This window comes from Dermacentor andersoni, chromosome 1 (assembly GCF_023375885.2).
Source record: "Dermacentor andersoni chromosome 1, qqDerAnde1_hic_scaffold, whole genome shotgun sequence".
NCBI lineage: Eukaryota > Metazoa > Arthropoda > Arachnida > Ixodida > Ixodidae > Dermacentor > Dermacentor andersoni.
Window position 1 is genome coordinate 60653681 of NC_092814.1, and position 21654 is coordinate 60675334.

The 21654-nt window shown below is 41.5% G+C and overlaps 1 protein-coding gene across 3 annotated transcripts in view; it reads right to left on the reverse strand.

Annotated features, from left to right (window-relative positions):
- The window catches only part of CycY (cyclin Y), a 37116-nt gene extending 24094 nt beyond the window's left edge, over nt 1-13022 (reverse strand). The window contains exons 1-5 of one of the 3 annotated variants that reach the window (XM_055061543.2): nt 13001-13022; nt 11508-11679; nt 10422-10496; nt 10289-10320; nt 2567-2962 (exon numbers count right to left, since the gene is read on the reverse strand). In XM_055061543.2, the coding sequence (XP_054917518.1) occupies nt 2567-2962; nt 10289-10320; nt 10422-10496; nt 11508-11637 (633 nt within the window). In that variant the 5' untranslated portion in view covers nt 11638-11679; nt 13001-13022. Of the gene's footprint in view, nt 1-2566; nt 2963-10288; nt 10321-10421; nt 10497-11507; nt 11680-12212; nt 12236-12335; nt 12532-13000 lie in introns of those variants that run through there. The other 2 variants (XM_050193577.3, XM_055061542.2) reach the window with 2 other exon arrangements.
- Between the last annotated feature and the right edge of the window lie 8632 nt (nt 13023-21654).

Below are 21654 nucleotides of genomic sequence, written 5' to 3' on the forward strand. Positions count from 1 at the left end.
TCCTTTGTCCCGGATGTCATTTTTTGCACTAGTCAGTACAAGCATGGTACCTAATCATATCGAAATAAATATATTCCTGCTGTAAATATATGCATCTGCATTTGACTACTGGTTATTCGATACTTACTATTCGTATTTGAAAAGTTGATATTTGCCCACCTCTACTTTTTACTCATGCATGGGACACACCAGATAACTTCAGACCTGAAGTTAAAGGAAGAAAGTGTAGCTTTTACATGTGAATACTATACAGTAACAGGAGTTGTGTTTAGTTCGTTCAGTCAAACCACAAAAGTGACTGTTTTGGTCAAAAAACAACAAAGGCGTAGCACTGGACGCTCAAAATAGTCATTTTAGACCAGTACAGATAGCTGACAAAGCTTTAATGAAGCATGCAAAGACTATTTAGCTCAAGAACTGGCATGCATTACCACATTCACTTGAATCTATACTGATACAAAGAAAGTGAAAGGTCCAAAAATGTTTTAATGTTTCCCCAAATGTTAATACACCATGAGAAACATCAATATAATAAAATCTTGTACCTTCCCACCTACAATACTAGTTATTAAGCCTTTACATCATTGCACATCATTCAAGACCTCATTTTGTGACCAATACTCCCTCATTGTCACGATCTGCATGGATATCACTTGGTACCTAGCCACTTCATTCCTCAGCAATGACCTCTTCTTATTACCGTGCACTGCAGTTTGAATGCTACACCTCCATAAAGGTCACAAGGTGGATTTATAAGGAATGACCTTTCCATGCACCCAACCATGTATGCACCTAGCAATGCATGATTGGTGCGGCCAGTGTGGTTTAGCTGGGGCTCTACCTCTGTCAGCAAGGTGTAGTGCCTCTGTAGCCAGTTCTCAAACACACGGTTAAAAGCAAGTGCTTGCAACTAACGTCTCTCAAAAGTTGTAAACAATACATGAGGCAAACTGGAAGGGCAAGTACTGTACATATTCTTTTCAACTGCAATTCTTTGTCCTTTGCTGTTTCACTTGCCTCTAAATCTATAGGTAAGCTTTGAAAGCCATTTGCCTTAGCGCCACGAAAAAAAATACCTGCATTTTCTAAAATGTTTGCGGCAATAGCAACACAGCTCTTCCTGTTTGAACGGGTGATCAGAAGTGTACTGTACATGGCTACTGAAAATCACAATGGTGATCAAACAAAAACAAACAACAAGGCATAACAGACGCTGCATATAGCACAAGCCTACAGACTCTGAAATATAAACTTGTGAACGATGCTCTTCCAAGCAAATACCAGTAAGCATTAACGTCAAACATTGTTACAACAAAACAGGTTATAACGAACTAATGAATAGATTGACACATGTACATTATCCTTTTTTCAGTGACCATTTTTTACCGTCTAACCACTATTACAAAGTTATCACTTACCAGGTGATGATGACAATTATCACAAAGGTGGAAGAATGGGCATCTTGGTAATGCAGTATCTTTGCTTAGCAGCGTGATTGCCGATGTAGAAAGTGAGAGAAGGAATAGGAAAGAGCGTTCTTTCCTGTCCCTCTGTTCACTTCCTACATTGGTCATAATCAACCAAAGACGATTATCATCCATGTATGCCACCGTCACCGTTATGTTTCGCATCTAAACGTAACTGGCGGCGGCACTGAACATGTTACCGGAAGTTCCAACTCAGCTTTTCAATCCTTCACTTTCACTCCTTCGAAAAGCAACCAGCTGTTTGGTTAGCGCAAGATATCTCCTACTTGGACCCAGAGTACATCTGGAATTGGTCCGATCAGATTTGGCGGATCACAGCGACCATCCAAAGATGTCATTACAATATCACATAGGGTACATACTTGGGCTTCTTGGTATGGGCATACTTCACTGTACAGCACGCAACAGGCAGAGGCTATGCTGTGTTTCACTGTGGTCACTTATTCAGGCCGTGTCCAGATGAGCTCTCTATTGATAGTGAAAGAATATGTAACTTTCTTTAACTATTAAAGGAGTACTGACCCAAATTCATAAAAGGTGGAACAAAACTTTTGTGTCTCTACCAATTTATGCCAGCTTTCCCACAAGGTGGAGCACTATGACAGGACATCCAAGTTTTGAAGCAGCAAATGTGTGCCTGACTCGTGAAACTGTCATGAGCATTTTGCATCTAGTATCTTTCGCTGCATTGCTGTGATAAGCAGAGCAAAAGAGCTACATACACAGGAAAGCAAACTTCACAACCTAAGAAAGTTCCATAATGCTCACTACAGTGGGTGACAACCTAAGAATACAATGGAAAACAGCACTTTTCAACTTAAAGAGAACTTGTATAGATGCACTAGCCAATTAGGTTCGCTCATTTCAGTGATGTGTGATGTCGCGGTGAAGACAAACTACTTTCAAAACAAGTTCCTTGATAAAATTTGGAGTGCGGAGGCACAGAGAACAGATGCAGTGGAGTTTTCTGGATGGAACTTCTACTGAATTCTTGGTTGTCACTGAGCATAAGCAACAAGAAATGGGAAAACCAATATCAAGCCCACCAGTGCAGATGGAAAGAAGAATGAGGAGGTCACCTTGGAGGCAAGCAGAACAGCACCGAGGACAACCCGCCGCCAGCTGCAGGGAGAAATGTCCATCTCAGCATAGGTGAGCAGACGCTCGAGGTACACGAGTGTGATGATGGCACACTCTGCACTCAGCTGGGCTGCATTGAAGAGGGTGCGCACAAAGCGGTAAATGGTCCGGTGGTCAGGGTCACGCATCTCTGGAGGCTCCTTGCTCAGTGGGTGCAGCCGTTCATCAAAGATGTCAATGGTGCGCTGCTGGCCACCCCGATCACGGATATGGTAGTAGATGGCCAGCGTGACACACTTGATGGTGCAGCGCAAGTTGGGCTGGCTTACAGTACTGTCATCCAAGTAGATGGTTGAGCACGAGTTGGACTTCTTCAGAGGGGCCTTCTCCTGCAGCTGCAACATGAATTTACACAATCGGGTGAAGGTACAGGCGGCTACAAAGCAATATTAACTCCGAATATTTGTGGCACAGGTTTATATATATATATACAAAAACAATTGCGCAGTTTCAGCATACAGCCTGTGAAACAGTGGAATGTAGTGCTGGTCGCATACACTAGTGCCGACTGCACCTCTTAATTTCAGGTTGAATGTTCGAACTTCGGAAGTATTCATAGGATGTTTTGCACCTCGTAACTTTTAAAGCTGATAGTATACATCTGGCAAACTTTAAAAATAACGACATTTGATCCAACCAAATTTATTTCCAGGGACAAAATCCTTCGCGGTGGTTTTACCTTGGTGAATTTAGCTACAAGTGCACTAACTCAGCTTTTACACTTTTAAAACATAGAGAAGAAAAAGAAAACACTAAAATCAAAGGTATGTGCTGTCGTCTGCTGTCATGCTCACTTTGAGTAACATTAGGGGCCCTGCAACACCTTTTCTTCAAAACTGAGAACACACTGGAGTGAGTGCAATACCTTTCAATAAAAGTGTTCTTTCAGCAATGTTTAAAAAGATCTTATAATAATGTACATATAAAGAGCACAATGTATACTTTCACATTTTCCTGTTTGTTTCCTCTCAACTAAGGCAACAATGATAGCAATGCCCTGCTTACTGCTCCTTTCTTACTTTTTCTTCTTTAGGTGGTACACTTATGGTGACCCTTAAAGGCAGGCATCTGACAAAAGGTGCAGGAGCGTGCCAAAGGAGCAGAGACAGAATGGGCCAGTTGCCAGAAAATTGGAGGAATGTGAACATGTGGAGTAACTCATGAATTACCGCACCATAGTTGATGTCCCAGGTCTCTGATATCATAGGCAGGGCATAATAGAGGGAGCCTCAAAAGCTGCAGGAGAAAGGCAGCATTCTCCTATGCAAGGCTGCGGGCTCGCTACATGCAGCAGAATATATGCGAACCTGCCAACCTTAAAATTTGAATACCTGTAGTATAGTTGAAGCCAAAAAATGCTAAAATCTGGCAAAAGATACTAAAAATTGTTCACTTAAGATGTTGACTGTTTATTAAAAATTCGGACTTTGTTTTATAGGTCTCTGTGCAAATGCGCTCTCTCCTCCATAATTGCAGTAAAAATTGTGCGCCACAAACCCAAATGTTTATGAATTTTACTAAATAATCACGTAACAACAGCTGAAATTTCGGTTCCCATTTTACATTATTATGATGAGCGAGCAGTGCTGTTGCAGGCAAATACAAATAATTGAGCGGGTCCAAAAATTCAGGCTCTGACAAATTTATGAGCAACTGTTCCCTTTTGAAGTTAGTTTTGCCCTAAACTGGAGGCAAATAAGAAAATCTTAAATTTATTGGTGTCAATAACACAATCACAAACAAGCTCTAAATATCTGGCATTTTACGATAAAATTGTAAATGTTTGCAGGTATGTATTTGATTCACATGTTCAAGGCAGCATTATCTACGGATCGCTAACATTTTCTTACTGCGCTCAAAAAGTGTTGCAATGCCCCTTTAACAGATACAATATTCAAAATGACAAATCAATAAATGACCTTAGACACAAACAGTGTTTGTTTTTTCAAACTCCGATTCCTTTTTAGTTTAAATAGGGCAAACAACTTGCTAACTTGTGTTTATTAACAGTTCAGCATAAGGAATGATAGCAAAACACGATTTTCTGAACAAAATTGGTCTGAACAAAATAGGTCCTTTCACTAGAGATGCTTACATCAACCCAAGAACTCAAACATCAATAGAAACAAAGTGTGCAGCAACAAAGAGTATCTTTGGTATACTGTTATATCTGATAAAAATAATGGTGACACAAAATGAACTGCACTTTTATTTAATTACAGCAACTATCTGCTTACCACGAACACTGAACATGGGTCACAGGCAACTTGAAAACATTGTGTTCGATTTCAAAGCTCCTGGTTCCTGAACGTGCTGCGTAATCTACAATGTCTAAGGAGTAGACTTTTGTTGTCTGGGTAGAGTAATTTCCTGCCATACGGAGGGAATCTTTAGCGAGCATGAAGAGGTATGCAACCAGTAATCACACTCTGGCAGGCGAGCGCCGAGCCTTCACAAGAATGACGTTGCCCTTGCAATTCTGATGCGTCCTCAGATGATTGCTTGGATGCTACAAGCAGCAGCGAGTCCGAGTATGGTGTCAGACCATAGGAGCTTATTTAGGACAATATAAATCTGCAAAACCAGCCTGCAATGATGTTAGCTATTTGGCAGCGAGTTTTGTTTTTTGCCTGTTGATGACTCGCTGATTTTTCTGCCAACTAAGGTGTTGTAGCGATGTTGGAAACATTAAAGTCTTACACCATCTGTACAGCATTTAGCGGAGACTTGCTACCATGAGCCCAGCGGAGTGTGATGTTTTGCCCAAATTTGTGACACCTATCAAAAAGAATCAGTTTCCACTAGGCGGAAAGTATTTCTTGTTGCTCACATTCCAGATAAGCTAGAATATTTACTTTCATATACTGTGGGCAATAAAGGTGAAAACATTTTGTATATTTCATAATAATCTTTTTTTTTTGCCTGCTATCCCATGGTTTCACCTGGGTCAGTTGGTGTGACGGTCGGTTGCTGGTCAGGCTCTCACCAAGTAGATTCTTCTTTACCCATAGAAAAATAATAACAGCAGCGTCCAGTGGCATGATTCGAACTTCAGCCCCGCAGAGCAGCAGCCCGATGCTCTAACCATTAGGCCACAATCGCATGTATACTTCTACTTCTCGTATTCAAACACCAACTAGCACTTTGAGATTATTGCCACATGTTGATGATGATTATCATTTCCTTACTATGGCACATACCTACATTGGGGGGGACTGGCCAAGAAGCAGGCAGTACAAATCATGCCACCAACTAGCTCTTTGAAATTATCACCACATCCTGTCGATGATTATGATTTCCATACTAACTATGGCACATACCCATATCAGGAGATCTGCCAGAGAGCACGTCTGCATGTTGATTATGATGATAATGATTTCCATACAATGGCACGTACCCACAACGAGGATCGGCCATGAAGTGGCCAGTAAATTTAAAATAAACAAGAAATGAAGAAATATTCGCCAATATACGATTTGTCGCATTGCGTAGCACAGGTGCACGAAAGCACATGCATAGGCGTTTCCATTACGCAAAAGGCACAGCAATGAAATGGGCAAATTTATAGCATTTTATTAATCACTTCACAAGAGCTTTGCTTCACATTGATTCCAACATGTGCGTTGGCTCATGCTCCATGCATCTATATTTTTTTTTAGTGTAAAATTGTAAGCATTTCCTGTACCTTCGAAATATCTTTGGAAATATTGTTTTTTCAGATTTATTTCAATATATAAAATTTTATAACCATGATCATATATTCAATAGAAGTCAATAATAAAGCCTTCGAAAAAGGGCCCTTCTGAATATAGTAAGGAATGAGATAACTGTTCCTCACCGATTCACGTGCGTGCCGACTATGGCATGAGTTCCATTATAAAATACAACAAGAAGGTCGGGCGGATACTTACAGCTATAAAATGTCTCAGCATTTTGTTTATTTACCATGGCCGGTGAACGTGGGCCATGATTGACTTGCGAGCACTGCGCCTAATTTCAAAGCTCCTGGTGGACTAAAACATAGTCTAAGAAGTAATCTTTCATTTTCTGAGTAGTTTGACACGTGGCAGCCGTGTTTAACAAGCACACAAAAGTTCGCGCCTTGTGATGATAAAGATGGTGGTTCAGTAGTTGGACCCTCGCATGGATGACATCGGTGAGGCAATTCTGTTGCACGCTCAAATGATTGTTTGGCTGCTACTAGTAACAGGAAGCCTGGAGATATAAGATTATGGAATTTTAATTCGGACAATGGAGACCAGCAAAACCAGCATCAACATTCGCCAGCTGTTAGCAGAGTTTTCTCTGCCTATTGACGGCTGAATAATTTCTTGTACTGGCTGACAGATGTTATACTAATGTTTGCAGTATTATATATCTTACTTACAGTGTCTCTACAGAACCCTAGAGCAGTCCACTCAAGAGATAAAACTTCTGTGTAACAAGACCTTCATCAGGCCACTACTTGAATATGCTTCGGTTGTATAGGACCCTTATACTAAGACCAATATTAACAAACTCGAAAATATCCAAGAAAAATCAGTCAGATTCTTATATAGTTCATACAGTTCGCGCACTTTGGCAACTACTTTCGTACAAAAAGCTAAGTTAGATCCTTTACAGTTACGACGCTTTCATGAACGACTCAAGTACATGCATCTTCTGTGCCATAAAAAACTGGAAATAAACGATGGCTTATTATTGAACCTGTTATTCGGCGGATTACGCTAAAGAATAGACTTATAAAACCAACACTTTTAAGAATTCTTTCTTTCCTAGAACAGACAGTGAGTGGAATGCACTTCCTGTCGATACTGCAGAATGCCCGACTGTCGAAGGTCTTTTATCAAAATCGAGATGCCATGTTTAATTGGCTTGCGTGTGAAGCGTAGCGTTTTTTGTCCATGTTCTTTAATATGTCTGCTTTTATTTTCTCCATGTTCTTTTATATACTCCTATAATACTTTTTTTTTATTTCTTTACCGCAATGCGGAATGGCTGATTTTAGAGTGCTTGTATCAAATTTAACCGCCGTTTTTAACCTCTTCACCTGTGGTGCTCCTATAGTGCTCATTATTTTTGTGCATTTGGCTTCAGATGTATGTGCTCTCTTATTATTTTTTTAACATTGTTATCCCATTTACTGTACGAACAATGTACCAATGTGCAGGTCGGTCAACCCACTTTTTTTGGCCACAGGCCAACTCCACGAGCAGGCTGATCATGTCCAATTCTGTTATTTCCTTCATTCACATCTTGATAGGCTGGTTCTTGCTTCTTCTATATGTATTCTTTCACTTGATTCACGTATTGTTAAGCCGGCTCTTTTTTATGTTATGCATTTTTGCTCTTTTACTATGTATGCCCCACTCCTGCCTAAGGCCTTCTGTGAAGGCTGGCAGTAATTCTGAAATAAATAAATAAATAAATAAATAAATAACTAAATAAATAAATAAATATAGTGGAGATGTGCTGCCTGCATCCCAGCATACTGTGATGCTTTGTCCAATATTTGTGCCACCTGCTGGAAAGTGACGGTTTCCACTAGGAAAAAAAAAAAAAAAAAATGAAAGACAAGCATACATCGCTTATGAGCTAGAACATTGAAAATTTATCAGCAGTAGAAACTTGAAGCAAAGGTTTTTTTTATATACTTCAGAATACCTTTTATTATTTTTATGTAATCAGCACAACATTGTTTCTTTCCATCTTTATTCTGCTCAATGACACAATATGATGCACTAAACTGCCCAACAGTAAATAATTCGGAACATTGTAAACATTTACGGTACTTCTCCGTAAAGTTCATATTTCACAAATTATATTACATACTACACCCTAAATGTGTTTTTGAAAGTTATATTTTTGGAAAGTAGATTTCATGAAGTTTCTATTGATATATATACCATGTTACTGCAAGCCTGATGGTGTTTTCAATAAGCGATCTTTACTGAAGACTTTAAAAAAGGGCCATTTTTTCCCCATGGTAAGGAAAGAGTGAACTAGTTTTTATAGTTTCTTGCAATAATGCAACAAATGACCGAGTGATAAGCTAACAAGTGATGCAGCACGAAACAAGCTCGAAGGACTAGAAAAAAACAAGGACAAGTTCTTTTTCCGCTTATCAGTATGGAAAACCAACTAGCACAATCCGCCACCCTTGTGAGTGATCAAATTTTAACATCCAAAAACCAACATAGAGCTATGAAAGGCTCCAGATTAGTTTTGACCACACGAGGTTCTTTAAAATTGCACTCAATGCTCAGCACATGAGTGTTCTTGCACTGCACTGTTATTAATATGCAACGTGCAATAACACCCATGAGTGCCTCTCACTTCACTTGCTTCTATTTTGCCTAACATTAGGTGTAATTTTCAGACTCAAGTGTGAAATAAGTCATGACCATGAGAACAAAGGTTTGCCATTACAAGCACCACCATGGACACCAGTAACATCCACATACGATGACATCAGACCGCATTAAAGAATTCCAATATTTAAACGAGTCCCGAGCCCTCAAAGGTGGTGCCCCTCAGACTGTGCCTTGTGGGCAAAAAAAAAATGTAGTCCGAGAGAATGCACCTGCACCCAAACACAATAGCAATGAAAAAGCAGTTGTACAATACTGGCCACGTTCGCAGAATACAAAAACTTGTTCCACAGAAGGTATACAGAGACCAAGAAAGACATTCTTTTATACAGCATTCAGCAAAACATGAGGAAGCTCCTAAACTGCATCTCACGAATATTGAGGGCCGCATTAAATATTACCAGCGAAAAAATACTGCCAGCCATCTGCAACTTCCATTTACCAGACCAGCTGTAACTGCAGACATTAAAGGCCAACTGCAATGAAACTTCACTTACGTTAAATTGGTAATAAACGAGTAGCATATACACTAAAGTAATCATGCCAAAACTGCCCAGCTGGCAAGTATCTAATTTTCTTATTAGCAGCCTTTAAACAGCACCTAACCAGACAATGCGAGCACCTGGTGGTTAGCGGCATGACTGAAGTCCCAGTACTTCGCCTCCAAGATTTTTCAGTACGTTGCAGACGAAGCCTAACCTCGGGTCATGCTGAGGAGGAGCGCTAAGAATCATGAGCACTTCCGGGGGTCAATAATGGCGACATTCTTTTTCCCAGTTTCAGTATTATTTACTTTTGCAAACTTTTTGCAACGCATTCGTTCATATTTCAAATGTAAGATTTAACACAGAGGCTGGTCTAAATTTACACTATCTGAACTAGGCCTTTTACGTGGGCTAAGATTTAGTTGCAGTTGGTCTTTAACGGCAATCCTCAACAATCTTGCCATCATTAGCTGCAGAAAACTTTCAACAATATTTTTTCTATAAAATGTTCATGACTCATGCTTTCTATATAGAAATCTATAAAGCTGAATGAACCGAAGTGCTATTAGAAGCAGCGATTTTTTTTCCAGCATATCTTCTTTTCAAAGTCACACGACCTAAAAAATAGCTATTTTGAAACCAATGTACCAGCATCCTCTTTGCTGAAATTCCAGCAAAGAGCAAACTGATGCTCTAAAGTCTAAAAAATAGCACTGTAATAATTTGTTTCTTTCCTTTAAGGACATATGTTGAGCAAGCAAATTAGTAGAAGTACTGAGCACTAATGTTATCAGTGGATACATACGTTAATTTGACTTCTTCTCTTCTCCTTGCAATCTAGAAAAAACAAGCATGAGGAATTAGAGAAAAGGTTACACAGTTAAACACACATACATGACCAAAAACAGTTACTTAGGAAATAGTAATGGCATTCATACTTCTGACATCACTTTTTGATCTCTGCATAAAAAGTGGGCCAGCTGTTGGGTGTGTTGAAGGGTCCTGATCAAAATCTGAAAGAGAAAAGAAAACGAAAAGAAAGAAAGAAACCAGCTTGTACACTGCATCTGTGTAAAAATATCTGTAAGAAATGGACCCTAATAAGGTACAGCTGAACAGGTCACTTATAAACATTTGGTGCAGAATCAAGCATCATAAATATTAACAAAGCATCCAAATGCATTTGTTAAGCTGCAATACACAAATATGTATGGATATAAGTTACAAAATACTTTATTTTTTAAGTATGAGCTGCTTTCCCATATGTTATGATACTTTAAAACATCCAAACTTCACAGTACAAAGCTAGTACCAGCTTGAGGGTACAAACTGTCTCGAAAGGCAGGAATGCACAATCTGCAGAGCTATGCAAATATTTTTCTAATGCTAATGATCCCTTAAAATGTATAAATTAATACAAACAGTCTAGTTCCAGCAAGCCTGCATTTCGCACCAGTATCTTTACCACTAAATACTACACTTCATGGTGCAATGTTTAGTGCTATGCACACAGTAGCAGTTCCTCCGATTACGCTAGTAGTGACTCATTATAGCACCCACAACAATGCTGTGGCATTGTCGTTACAGGCATAATGAACAGCTGCCAAATAGAGATTATATGAACGAAGCAAGCAATCCATGATGCCTCCAAGTTGAGCCACAAGCACCACAAGCACCTCAAGTTCAAGTTCAAGAAATCGATTGCACACACAATTGGAAACAAGTGTTTCTTATGAACACAATCATTTAAGCTAACATCTATCCTTTTAATGTAGTGGACTTTCTCTCCCTGCTGCTATGACAATAAAATGCACCTCAAATTTCCCAGCAATCTGAAGCACTTGGCAACAACTTTCTTGGCCGTTACTGCAAACATCTCTAATTATTTAGAGCTCTGTCCGTAATGATGCACTCATTTCCACCCAGCTTGCAGTGCAGTTCTTCCAATATGTTGTCATATTTATGATACCGCTTTTACTACATAGCTTTCGCATGTAACAGGTCTAGGGGTGCAAAATGCTGACCTTCAGGTTCCCTTTCACTGATGTGCTGCAGATTTGAGGCACTCTCCTCGGAGTGAGGAGGGTCGGCACTGTCCTTCTTACGGTGGGGCCTGGGGCTCGGCGCCGAACAGCACGAGAGGCTCCCACCCATTTTTCATCACGCTCTTCAGTAAACGCTGGCAACATGGCACCCCTGCAAGCCACCAAATGCACAACACACGCGCATAACTGCGTCACGGGACTTGGTGGTCAACACTCATACAAATGTAACGCAACAAGTTAGCGACAACGCCCTTAACGGTGTGGAAAGTAATGTCGCTCGCGTGCAAAGAATCACTGCTGCCCCTGTAAGGCGCAAATCGTCAAGTGCCCACTGCAGTTTCAGATGTGCGCATGCCGCGGGTTGCACAGTAGCGAGACTGCTGCATTCGCATATACTAAAATCGCTTAATGTTAGGATTCGTTAACGCGTTGCGCATGACATTAAGTAACCAGTCGCATGTCATCACCACATACACGTCAAGAAAACGCATATTATAATAACATAATATGTCTCGTGTTGTGAGCAGCGCTTCAGGTCATTCATTGATTGTAGCCAGCCGGCATCAACAAATCGCGACAATGAAATGACACCTGTTTCTGTGCTGCATTTATGAGGACAGCATCACTTTTATAAGAAAGATTATAACACGATGCAACAAATTCTGTATGCCTGATAGTCCTTACGGAAGTAGGGCTTAAGAGCAACGAGGAAAGAAGCACGTAATTCGAAAGATGGTATTCTATTGATGCATGCCGGGCCACAGACGGCCTCAGTACTTTCCTAGCACTCTAGGCGACATTCCTCACCCTTGAGCACGGAGGACACCTTGATATGTATAACGACATAATCATCGTCGCCCTTAAACTTGTAATGTCAAGAACAACATATTATTCTTTCTATTTTACGCACACTTCTACGTTTCCATAATGAAAGCCGCACACAGATTAGGCTTAAACGTGCCAGGCCTGCCGTGACAGAGGGCGTTAAGCATGCTCTTGGACACAGGGTCTATGGGGGCGCTTCAGTCGCTTCAGTGCTCCTCCGGGTTTGCCGGGTCAGCGCCTCGCATGGCCTCGCCCTGGATAGGTTTGTTATGCATCGAGTCGACAGGAAAGGAAAGCCCATGGGAAAGCCGCTTATGCTGTCGATACTCAACTACTGTGACCATACACCGTTTGCGTAAACCAATTTGACGATTCTCTATGAGTCAGGAGCAAAATACCGTGGAAATAGTTATCGTGGGCCAGTTTTGCGGTGGTCGTGTCCCTTCGTAGTTTCTCTATGGTTTCAAGTCAAACACTTGGGTTTGTTGTGAGGATCAATGTGACATCAGCAAAAAAACACAGGACATGTACAGGGGTGACTGAATTCAGAGCTTACTGTTAAATTTCGCATTAATAGCACAACAAAAGCGAGCGCCTCTTGTGCGTCTATTCCCCGGTACTCAAGAGCAGCAACCAAGTATACCTACCTGCGTCCACAGCACATTCCACACGGCCGACGGTGTACCCAGTGCCCGTGTCACCTTGCTAAAAGCTGTTCGAGCTAAATGTCTGATTACAGAAAAAATCTTTCGTTTCTTTTCGTCCCACGCGCAGCTCTAGTTTTATGCTGAGGTTAGTATTCCAAGTTAAAATGGAGATGGCGCCCCATGTCAAACCTCAATTTCCGTATATTCCAAACTCCCACGGAAGACTGTAAGCTAGCCCCTAAAAACTTGCTGGAGTGCTGACTGTGCTGATTAGCGTATAGAGTACGCTCCATAAAGATTCTGGAAGGAGCACGCTTCTTTCAGGATGGCGACATGGAAAGGTTTGTTTGGAGTTCATGGAAATGTAACTGTGAAACTCAGTGCATCACCTCAACGGGAGCAAATGCATAATAAGCAACACAGGGTTATCGAGTACCCAATGCGATCCCAGCAGCTCATGTGCGTGTTCCCCCAGTTTCCCCTTTGACCGCCGTCGTCACAGCTCTTGTCGTCTGCTCGAGCCGGACGAGGCGAGTAGGTGGTTCTTCATTCTATTAGCGCAGTTCATTGCTTCACCGCTTCAAGACAGCAAATAGGCGCTGCTGTCAGTAGCCAGGGAGTCGGCGCACATAGAGTCAAAATAGAGTTTATATAGTAACTCTATGTCGGCGCACGTCTTCTGCTAAGCTTGTTTGTTTCAAGTGATTTTTTGTCAACTTCACTCATACTATAATTATGCAAGACAAACTTTATTAACATGTCATTAGGAGCATATGGAAGTCAGAAATTTTGCTCGCTATCGTCATCGGGGCCGGCAAAAATCTTTATCAGTCTCTTCGCTATAGCCGTAGTTCACCATTCTGACTTTCTGTAACTATGATAATTTTTTTCGGAACAGATTTTATTTATTCTAGATCAAAAGAGCGCAATCTCGTTTCTTACTGCAACGCAGAATACACGCATCCTTTGCGTTTCATCGTCTTGGCGCCGGCTTCGTGAATCAGCTTCTGCTTGTCGAGAAGAGACTAAAACCTTCCGCTATCACATGGACTGTTGGCTTGCGCACAATCCAACGCTGACACTAATACGTAAGCACTTTAATATGTCAACGTTGTATTGTATGCCAAAAGGACAGAGAGAGAGAACAACAGAAAGGATAAAGAAGGCAACTGTTTAGCGACTAGCTAAGAGCACTGTAGACTGTAGTAAGAGTTATAGATAGTTTGCTTGAGGAGTGACTTCCTCGAGACATTTATGGCGTTTTTCACTGGTCGATCTGGAGCAGCCGCCTGAATCCTCGAGCGAGCGCTCGGCTTGAACTTAGAAGCAACATGCCATGAACTTAAAAGCAACATGCAGTATTCAAACGCGCAACTAGCTCTATAATTGCGGTGGTTCATTATACAGGGTGTTTCACGTAAATTGAACCAAGGATTTAAAGAAAATGGTTAACCGCAGCTGTAGGTGTACGCCGTGTCGGTTTCGACCGGCGGCGGCGTGGTGGTCGTTTCTAGTAGGTAGTAGGCGGCGGCGTGGAAACCGAAACCACAAATTTAAAAAGCCGTTTCGCTACATCCTTCTTTGGTAAACTGGTTGAAATTCTGGCCTTCTCATACTAAAGGCGGAGAGGACCGAATACAAAGGTGTTAAAAGTGAGAGAAATACAAAACGTTTTGTAAGCTTTTTGCTATTCAGCCGACATTATATATATATGTTGTTACACACGAGGTGTTTAGTGCAGAACCAGATGAATTTGGTTGATAGGCGCGGATGTTGAAGAGCGGTCTCGCGGCAGCTTGGCTAACGTCGTTCTCCTCTTTCTTTCCTCTGTTGGAGTTGGAGCCTCTAAGAGAGTTTGATTTCGTCATCTTAGGCTTTCTTCTATTTTGCCAGCTAAGCTGGAACTTACTTGGTGGTTTGGCTGAGTTTTGGGTGGATTTGACCTAGTTATCTTACTTATCTTATTTTTGTAGGACTTATCTGTGATTGAAACAACGCTGATGTCTAAAAACTCTCCTGGGCAAGGGCCCAGCCCTTGGTCAGCCTCCCTTTCCCCTGATGATTTGCCTTTGCAATCTTTCTTCCGCAGCGGTGTTAGCAGCATCCCTGTCGCGCTGGTGCCCTCGAACGGTGGATTCATCCGGCTGAACAACCCACAAGCTGTTCAGGCCGAGCTCCAGGCCATGACGCGTCATTTCCAGATGATAAGCGATGTCCGACAATTTGGAAGAGGTGGGGTAGTCTGTAGGTCATCAGATTCGACCTGTGTCGCAGACCTCCTAAAGTGTAAGACTTTCGCATCTGTCCCGGTGAGTGCGTTTATTCCTCCTGATCTAGCATGCACTAAAGGCATTGTCCGGGGCGTAGACTCTCGATTGAGCCCAACTGAGACTCTGGAGAAACTGTCTGATGCTGGCGTCATAGCTGTATACCGGTGTAACCGACTGGCAAATGGAGGAAAAGTTGCCACAGAATCTGTTATTGCTACGTTTGCTGGCATGTCCTGCCCTTCTGAACTGAAAGTGTGGCGACTTATTTTTAGAGTGGAACCTCTCGCTTCCCGTCCACTTCAGTGTCGGAACTGTTGGCGTTTTGGCCATAGTGCAGGAGGCTGCAAATCAAATGGACGCTGTCGCGCCTGTGGTGCCGATCATTCTCCCAATGAGTGCACAGCTGAAGCCGAAACTTGCTGCCTATGTGGAGGAAACCATGCGGCTGACTATGCAAACTGCTCGGCTAGAGCTAACGAAATACTACTAATACTGCTACTAACGAAACCTTACTAACCGTTCACAGTTCGTTTCAGCTAACGAAGTAACATCTAATCTGAGTCCTGTTTATTCAGGTGTACCACAAGGCTCCGTGCTTGGACTCCTCCTATTTCTCATATATATTAACGACTTACCTTCCTGTGTTTCATCTCAAATTCACCTATTTGCTGACGACTGCGTAATTTACACCGAAATAACTCGCGACGAGGATGTTACCAGGCTTCAAGCTGATCTTAACGCCGTTTCTGCATGGCGCAATTCATGGTTAATGGAACTAAATGTTAACAAGTGTAAATTCATGCGTGTATCTCGAACTACCAGTGAACCACCTGTGTACTTCCTTAACAACGCTCCACTAGAATTGGTAACAACTTACAAGTACCTTGGCCTTCACATCACCTCTGATCTTACTTGGAATACCCACATCACCCATATAATAAGTAACGCTAACAGAATGCTAGGTTACTTACGACGCAACTTTTCCAAAGCACCTTCCTCCTTAAAATTAATCCTCTATAAAACTCTAATACGACCTAAACTTGAGTATGCTGCTTCAATCTGGGATCCAGGTCAAGTAAACCTAATACACTCACTGGAAATGGTTCAGAATAACTCTACTCGTTTCATTCTTTCTAACTATAATAGAACCGCGAGTATCAGTGCCATGAAATCTAGTCTTAACCTACCGTCCTTGTCATCACGTAGAAAATTGTTCCGTTTGTGCCTTTTTCATAAATTATTTCATCACCCGCTGCTACGCAACAAACTTATTTCTCCGCCTCCGTATGTATCACCCAGACTAGACCACATTCATAAGGTCAGCATTTCATTTTGCAGATCCAACGCTTTTTTGCAGTCATTTGTACCACGCACTTCCAATGAGTGGAATCACCTCCCCGCCTCGATAGCCACTATCGCAGATCACCAATTATTCAAGAATGCCATAGCTAGCACTGTATAACTAGGAACCTATTTTTTCATATTGTTCAACCTGTACTCACAAATGCCTTAGCTAACATTGTATATCTAGGTGCCATTTGTTAAATAGTTTTGTTTATACATATTTATATACATAATTTTCTGCACAAGTAACTCCTGTTTGTTGAATTTACCCGTTTTGCTTGTAACCACTCCCCTCTATAATGCCGTAATGGCCCTGAGGGTATGATAAATAAAAAAATAAAAAAATACAGGTACTCGAAGTAATTGACAGGCGACGATGTTCGCGGCGAGAAGCTATTGTAGTCGTCAAGGAAAGAGCCTTTGGATACGCTGGCGTCACTGCGAGGCAATCTACTTTACAGGAAGACAACTTGTCGAAACTCATTGAATCGGCCGTAGAAAAAGCAATGACAAAGGCTATACAACATATATATTGTCACAAATGTTACCGACTGTCTCTCCCAAGTGTTTACTGCGCAGATGACACAGCTATTGCAAACAGCTGCAACACCAATCACCAAATCGATTGCTTGTGCTGCAGAACAGGTAGCCAGTTCAGTCCTAGTGCCGAGTACCGCATCCGACCCAACATTTCTTGGATCCGACCCTTGTTCTTCGCGTCAGTCAGACTCGCAGGTCGACATTGAAACAGGTCATGATACCAGGCCGCAAAAACGAACTGGGTCTCCAGTAACTGCTTCTTGTCCATATACCAAAAACAAAAAGGGTAATCCAGTTTCTCATTCTGGCGTCCAAGAAAGTTCATTGCGACGGTAGTCGCTGAAGTAACTATATCAATTAGATCATCACCATAGCTTCATTAAAAGTGCTACAGTGGAACTGTCGTTCCCTGTTTTCTGCTTCAACAGACTTACATTGCTTAACAACTCATCTTAATCTTGACGTCATAATCTTACAAGAAACCTGGCTTACTCCTGAGAAAAATTTTCTTTTTAAAGATTTTCGATCTTTTCGATTAGATCGCCTTTCACAAGGAGGTGGCTTAATGATTTTGTTGTCATCTAAATTCTGTCATAAGGCGAAAATAGCTTTCAAGTTAATGTCTCCGGAATGTGAAATTTTGGCAGTGCACCTTAGCATCCCAGGCTACCGTACATTTTCAATTATAAATGCTTATTTCCCTACGGGCGTACAAAGTACATACCAATTGGATAGTGCGCTTGCCAGCTGCAAAAATGAAGTCATTCTTACTGGTGACTTCAACTCGCATCACGTGTCTTGGGGTTACAAAACAGATTCAGGTGGGACACGTCTGTGGAACTGGACCATAGATAAAAACCTTTCATGCCTTAATTTCAGTGGACCTACATTTGTCCGCGGACAATCTCGCTCAGTGTTAGATTTGACGTTTTCTAGCACAAGTGTCACTGTGACATCTTGGACAACGATTGATTTCTGTACAGTGATCATCTCCCGGTATACTTTGAAATTGCATGCCCTTTACCATCAGTTGAACGACAAGGCAGAATATTTGTGAATTGCAAAAAATTTAAAGACTGCTTGCGGTCCACCATTGCGTCACTAAGTAATAGCAATGACGAAGACATTGGCTTGAATATTTGTTCAGCATTACAGACGTCCCGACAAAAGTCTGAATTTGTAATTCAGACAGCTAAGCGTTCCTCATCTAGTCCCTGGTGGAACAGCGAGTGCACACGAGCTTATAGAAGAAGGAAAGCTGCTTGGAAAAACCTTCTACATAATCAGAGCCCACAAAATTGGAAAGATTATCAATTTATTTCGGCAACCTTCAAACGTACTATTAAACATGCAAAAGATGAGTACGATAAAAACCATTTTGATTATCTATCTAAATCCAAAAACAAACGTGCTTTATTTAATTACCTTCGTTTTAGAAACAAACTCTCAATGAGCGTTAATGTAGACTCAATCGTCTATACCTCACAGGAAATGCAGGAGTCCTTAGAACTACTGGCTAAAGGACTGGAGAGTCGGTTCGCAACGCGCCTCCAAACTCCTGCTTTTTCTCCTGCATTCTCGGGCTACAAGGAGATATCCTATTCGGAAGTAGCAAAGGTTATGTTACAGTTGCCAACTACAGCACCTGGCCCGGACGGCATAACAAATGCAATGTTAAAGATTTTCTTTCAAGAAGCTCCACGTGAGCTTCTGAAGTTGCTAAACTACTCTGTTAATAACGCATGGATTCCACAAGATTGGAAGATCGCCAAAATTATTCCGTTACTTAAAAAACAAGGGGCAGGGTATACTATCGACAACATCAGACCAATTGCGTTGACATCAAACATAGTGAAACTTATTGAAAGAGTGCTTCTCGGACATATATTTATTTCCAATACTGTGAGCCCTGTCGGGCTGTTACAGGGTGGGAATACAGAGAACAAAGTTCACGCAACGAACGCAGTCAAATTTTCTTCAAAACAATCAATCCTGTTATTGCTCGGGAACACACAAGAATTCAAGTTATTCCACTCAACAATTGTCTTAACAATGAAAGAGTGCTTAAAAACATCAACTCTTGGCGCATAAGGCATTATAGCGTGATTGTGGTTAGTTCGTGGTGAAACCCTTCCAGGAGGCTTCAAATACAAACTGGAATTCAGGTTAAGTTTATTGTGATAGAGTTGATATAAAAACTTAAGGCGCGCGATTTTCCTGCGCACAGCCAACGTAGTGAGACCAGCCCTGGCGAGCATGGAGGTTACTGAGTGCGTTTTGTCATAATCAGAAAAAATAAACCTAACCGCCATTCGCTGAATGCGCTCTAATTTATCTGTTATGTATTGTTGGTGAGGGTCCCAAATTATACAAGCATACTCTAAGTTTGGTCTAACAATGGTAGTGTATGCCTTAAGTTTGATATCTGGTGCAGCATCTCTTAATTTACGCCGTAACAAACCAAGCTTGCGCTGGGCTGATCCACATATGTTTTCGACGTGTTCATTCCAGTTGAGGTTACTAGTGATAGTTACGCCAAGATATTTCAGCTTTGTGGAACGCTTAATGACATTATTATTTACAGCGTACGAAAACATCAACGGAGTTTTCTTATTCGTAACTGTCATGCAAACAGATGCCATTTTTCACACCAGTTGTAAATTCGACATAAAGCATCATTTAGTCGTTCTTGGTCAGAAACACTTTTAACGCGACAAAACAAGAGGCATTCATCGGCAAACAACCGCACTTCAATCATAGGATGTACATCAGTTGCGATATCATTAATATACAGTAGGAACAAAATTGGACCCAAGACCGAGCCCTGAGGTACACCTGATGATACAGGAAGGAAAGAGGAGCACTCGCCATCTATTTCAACAAACTGTTGTCTGTTGTGTAAGTAAGCCTGAATCCACTTAATAATTTTTGAACTTACATTATACCCATAAAGCTTTTCAATTAGCTTGCTATGGCTAACCCTATCAAATGCCTTTGATAAATCCAGAGCGATGACATCAACTTGTTCGCGACAATTAAGGGCTTCTGCAAAACTGTGTATTGTTTCAAATAATTGCGTGACAGTTGACAGACGCCTTCGAAAACCATGTTGTTTGTTGTAAAAAATGTTATTGTTTTCAATATATTCTACTAACTGTTTACTAATTACACGGAGGAAGGAAACTAAGGAGAGGCCCTGACGTCACTCTTTGTGAAGCAAAAGTGAAGCCGGAATTTGGCGTTGCTCATGGCGATGCTCCGCCTTTTGGGCCACCCTCCTCTCTTGTTTACATCTTTCGCGAAACCACGCCGCGCTGCGCGTGGTGTCGCGCGCGGAGCGCGCGCGATCGCGCAACATCTGGCAGAGCAGGGTGCAGGTAACACAGCGCAACAAGACACGGTGACTAACGCAAACCCGCCCACTCAGCGCCTTTGCCACGGCACGAAACCTACCAGAGCAACACGTGTGAGCGCTCAAAACCATAACAACGCCGCCATTGTGGCCCAAAAGGCGTGGCCATACAACAAAAAAAAATAAAAAAGCCGCAAAAAAATGAGAACCTACTACGTCATTTCCGCCACACTTTTCTCCTAGCGCGCGGAGGGGGTAGGGCCTCTCCTTAGTTTCCTTCCTCCGTGACTAATTATATGCTCTAAGATTTTGCAAGCCGTACAGGTTATGGAAATCGGACGGTAGTTCCTAATGTCTAGCCTGTCTCCAGCCTTATAAACAGGCACAATCCTCGCTAATAACCATTGACTTGGCAATGCACCATTTATTAATGACAGAGAAAAGATTTTGACCAAGAAGCATGCAATCCATTCACAGTATCGCTTTAAATACTCATTCGGTATTTTGTCAGGACCAGGAGACTTTTTTACGTCCAATTTTAGCAACATGTCAACTATACCTTCTTTAGAGATAAAAATGCTATCATTAGTATGGTCGTCGCATTCTAAATCTATTGCAGCACCCTCATCGCTTCGGCTGAATACAGATCCGAAAAAAGTGTTGAATTCTTGGGCAATAATTTGCGGATTGTTGCACACGGTATCATTTACAACTATGCCATTGATTGAAGGCTTTGATCGGGCAACGTATCGCCAAAATTTTTGAGGTGATGTTTTAAGGTAATTAGTCAGTGTTGTAGCAAAAAAAGACGTTTTAGATGCTCTTAATTTCTGACGAACTTGTGTGCTAAGGGCCGATATTCTGTCGGAATTTTTTGGTTTTCGTTGCCGCGCACGACGTAGCTGACGTTTTAAATGTATTAACTCACGAGAAACCCATGGATTACTTTTATGTAAATGTTTAACTCTTCTTGGGACAAAGAGAGATAATGAACAGGTCACCACTTCTGTAAAATACCTCCATAATTTATCTACATCATTTTCTTCCGGCATACGGTCTAAAGCCAATTCTAAATAATCTAAGACGGCCGTATCATCGGCTCGGTTAAAATTAGACATGAGCTATCCGGTTTTTGTTTAAACATTTTA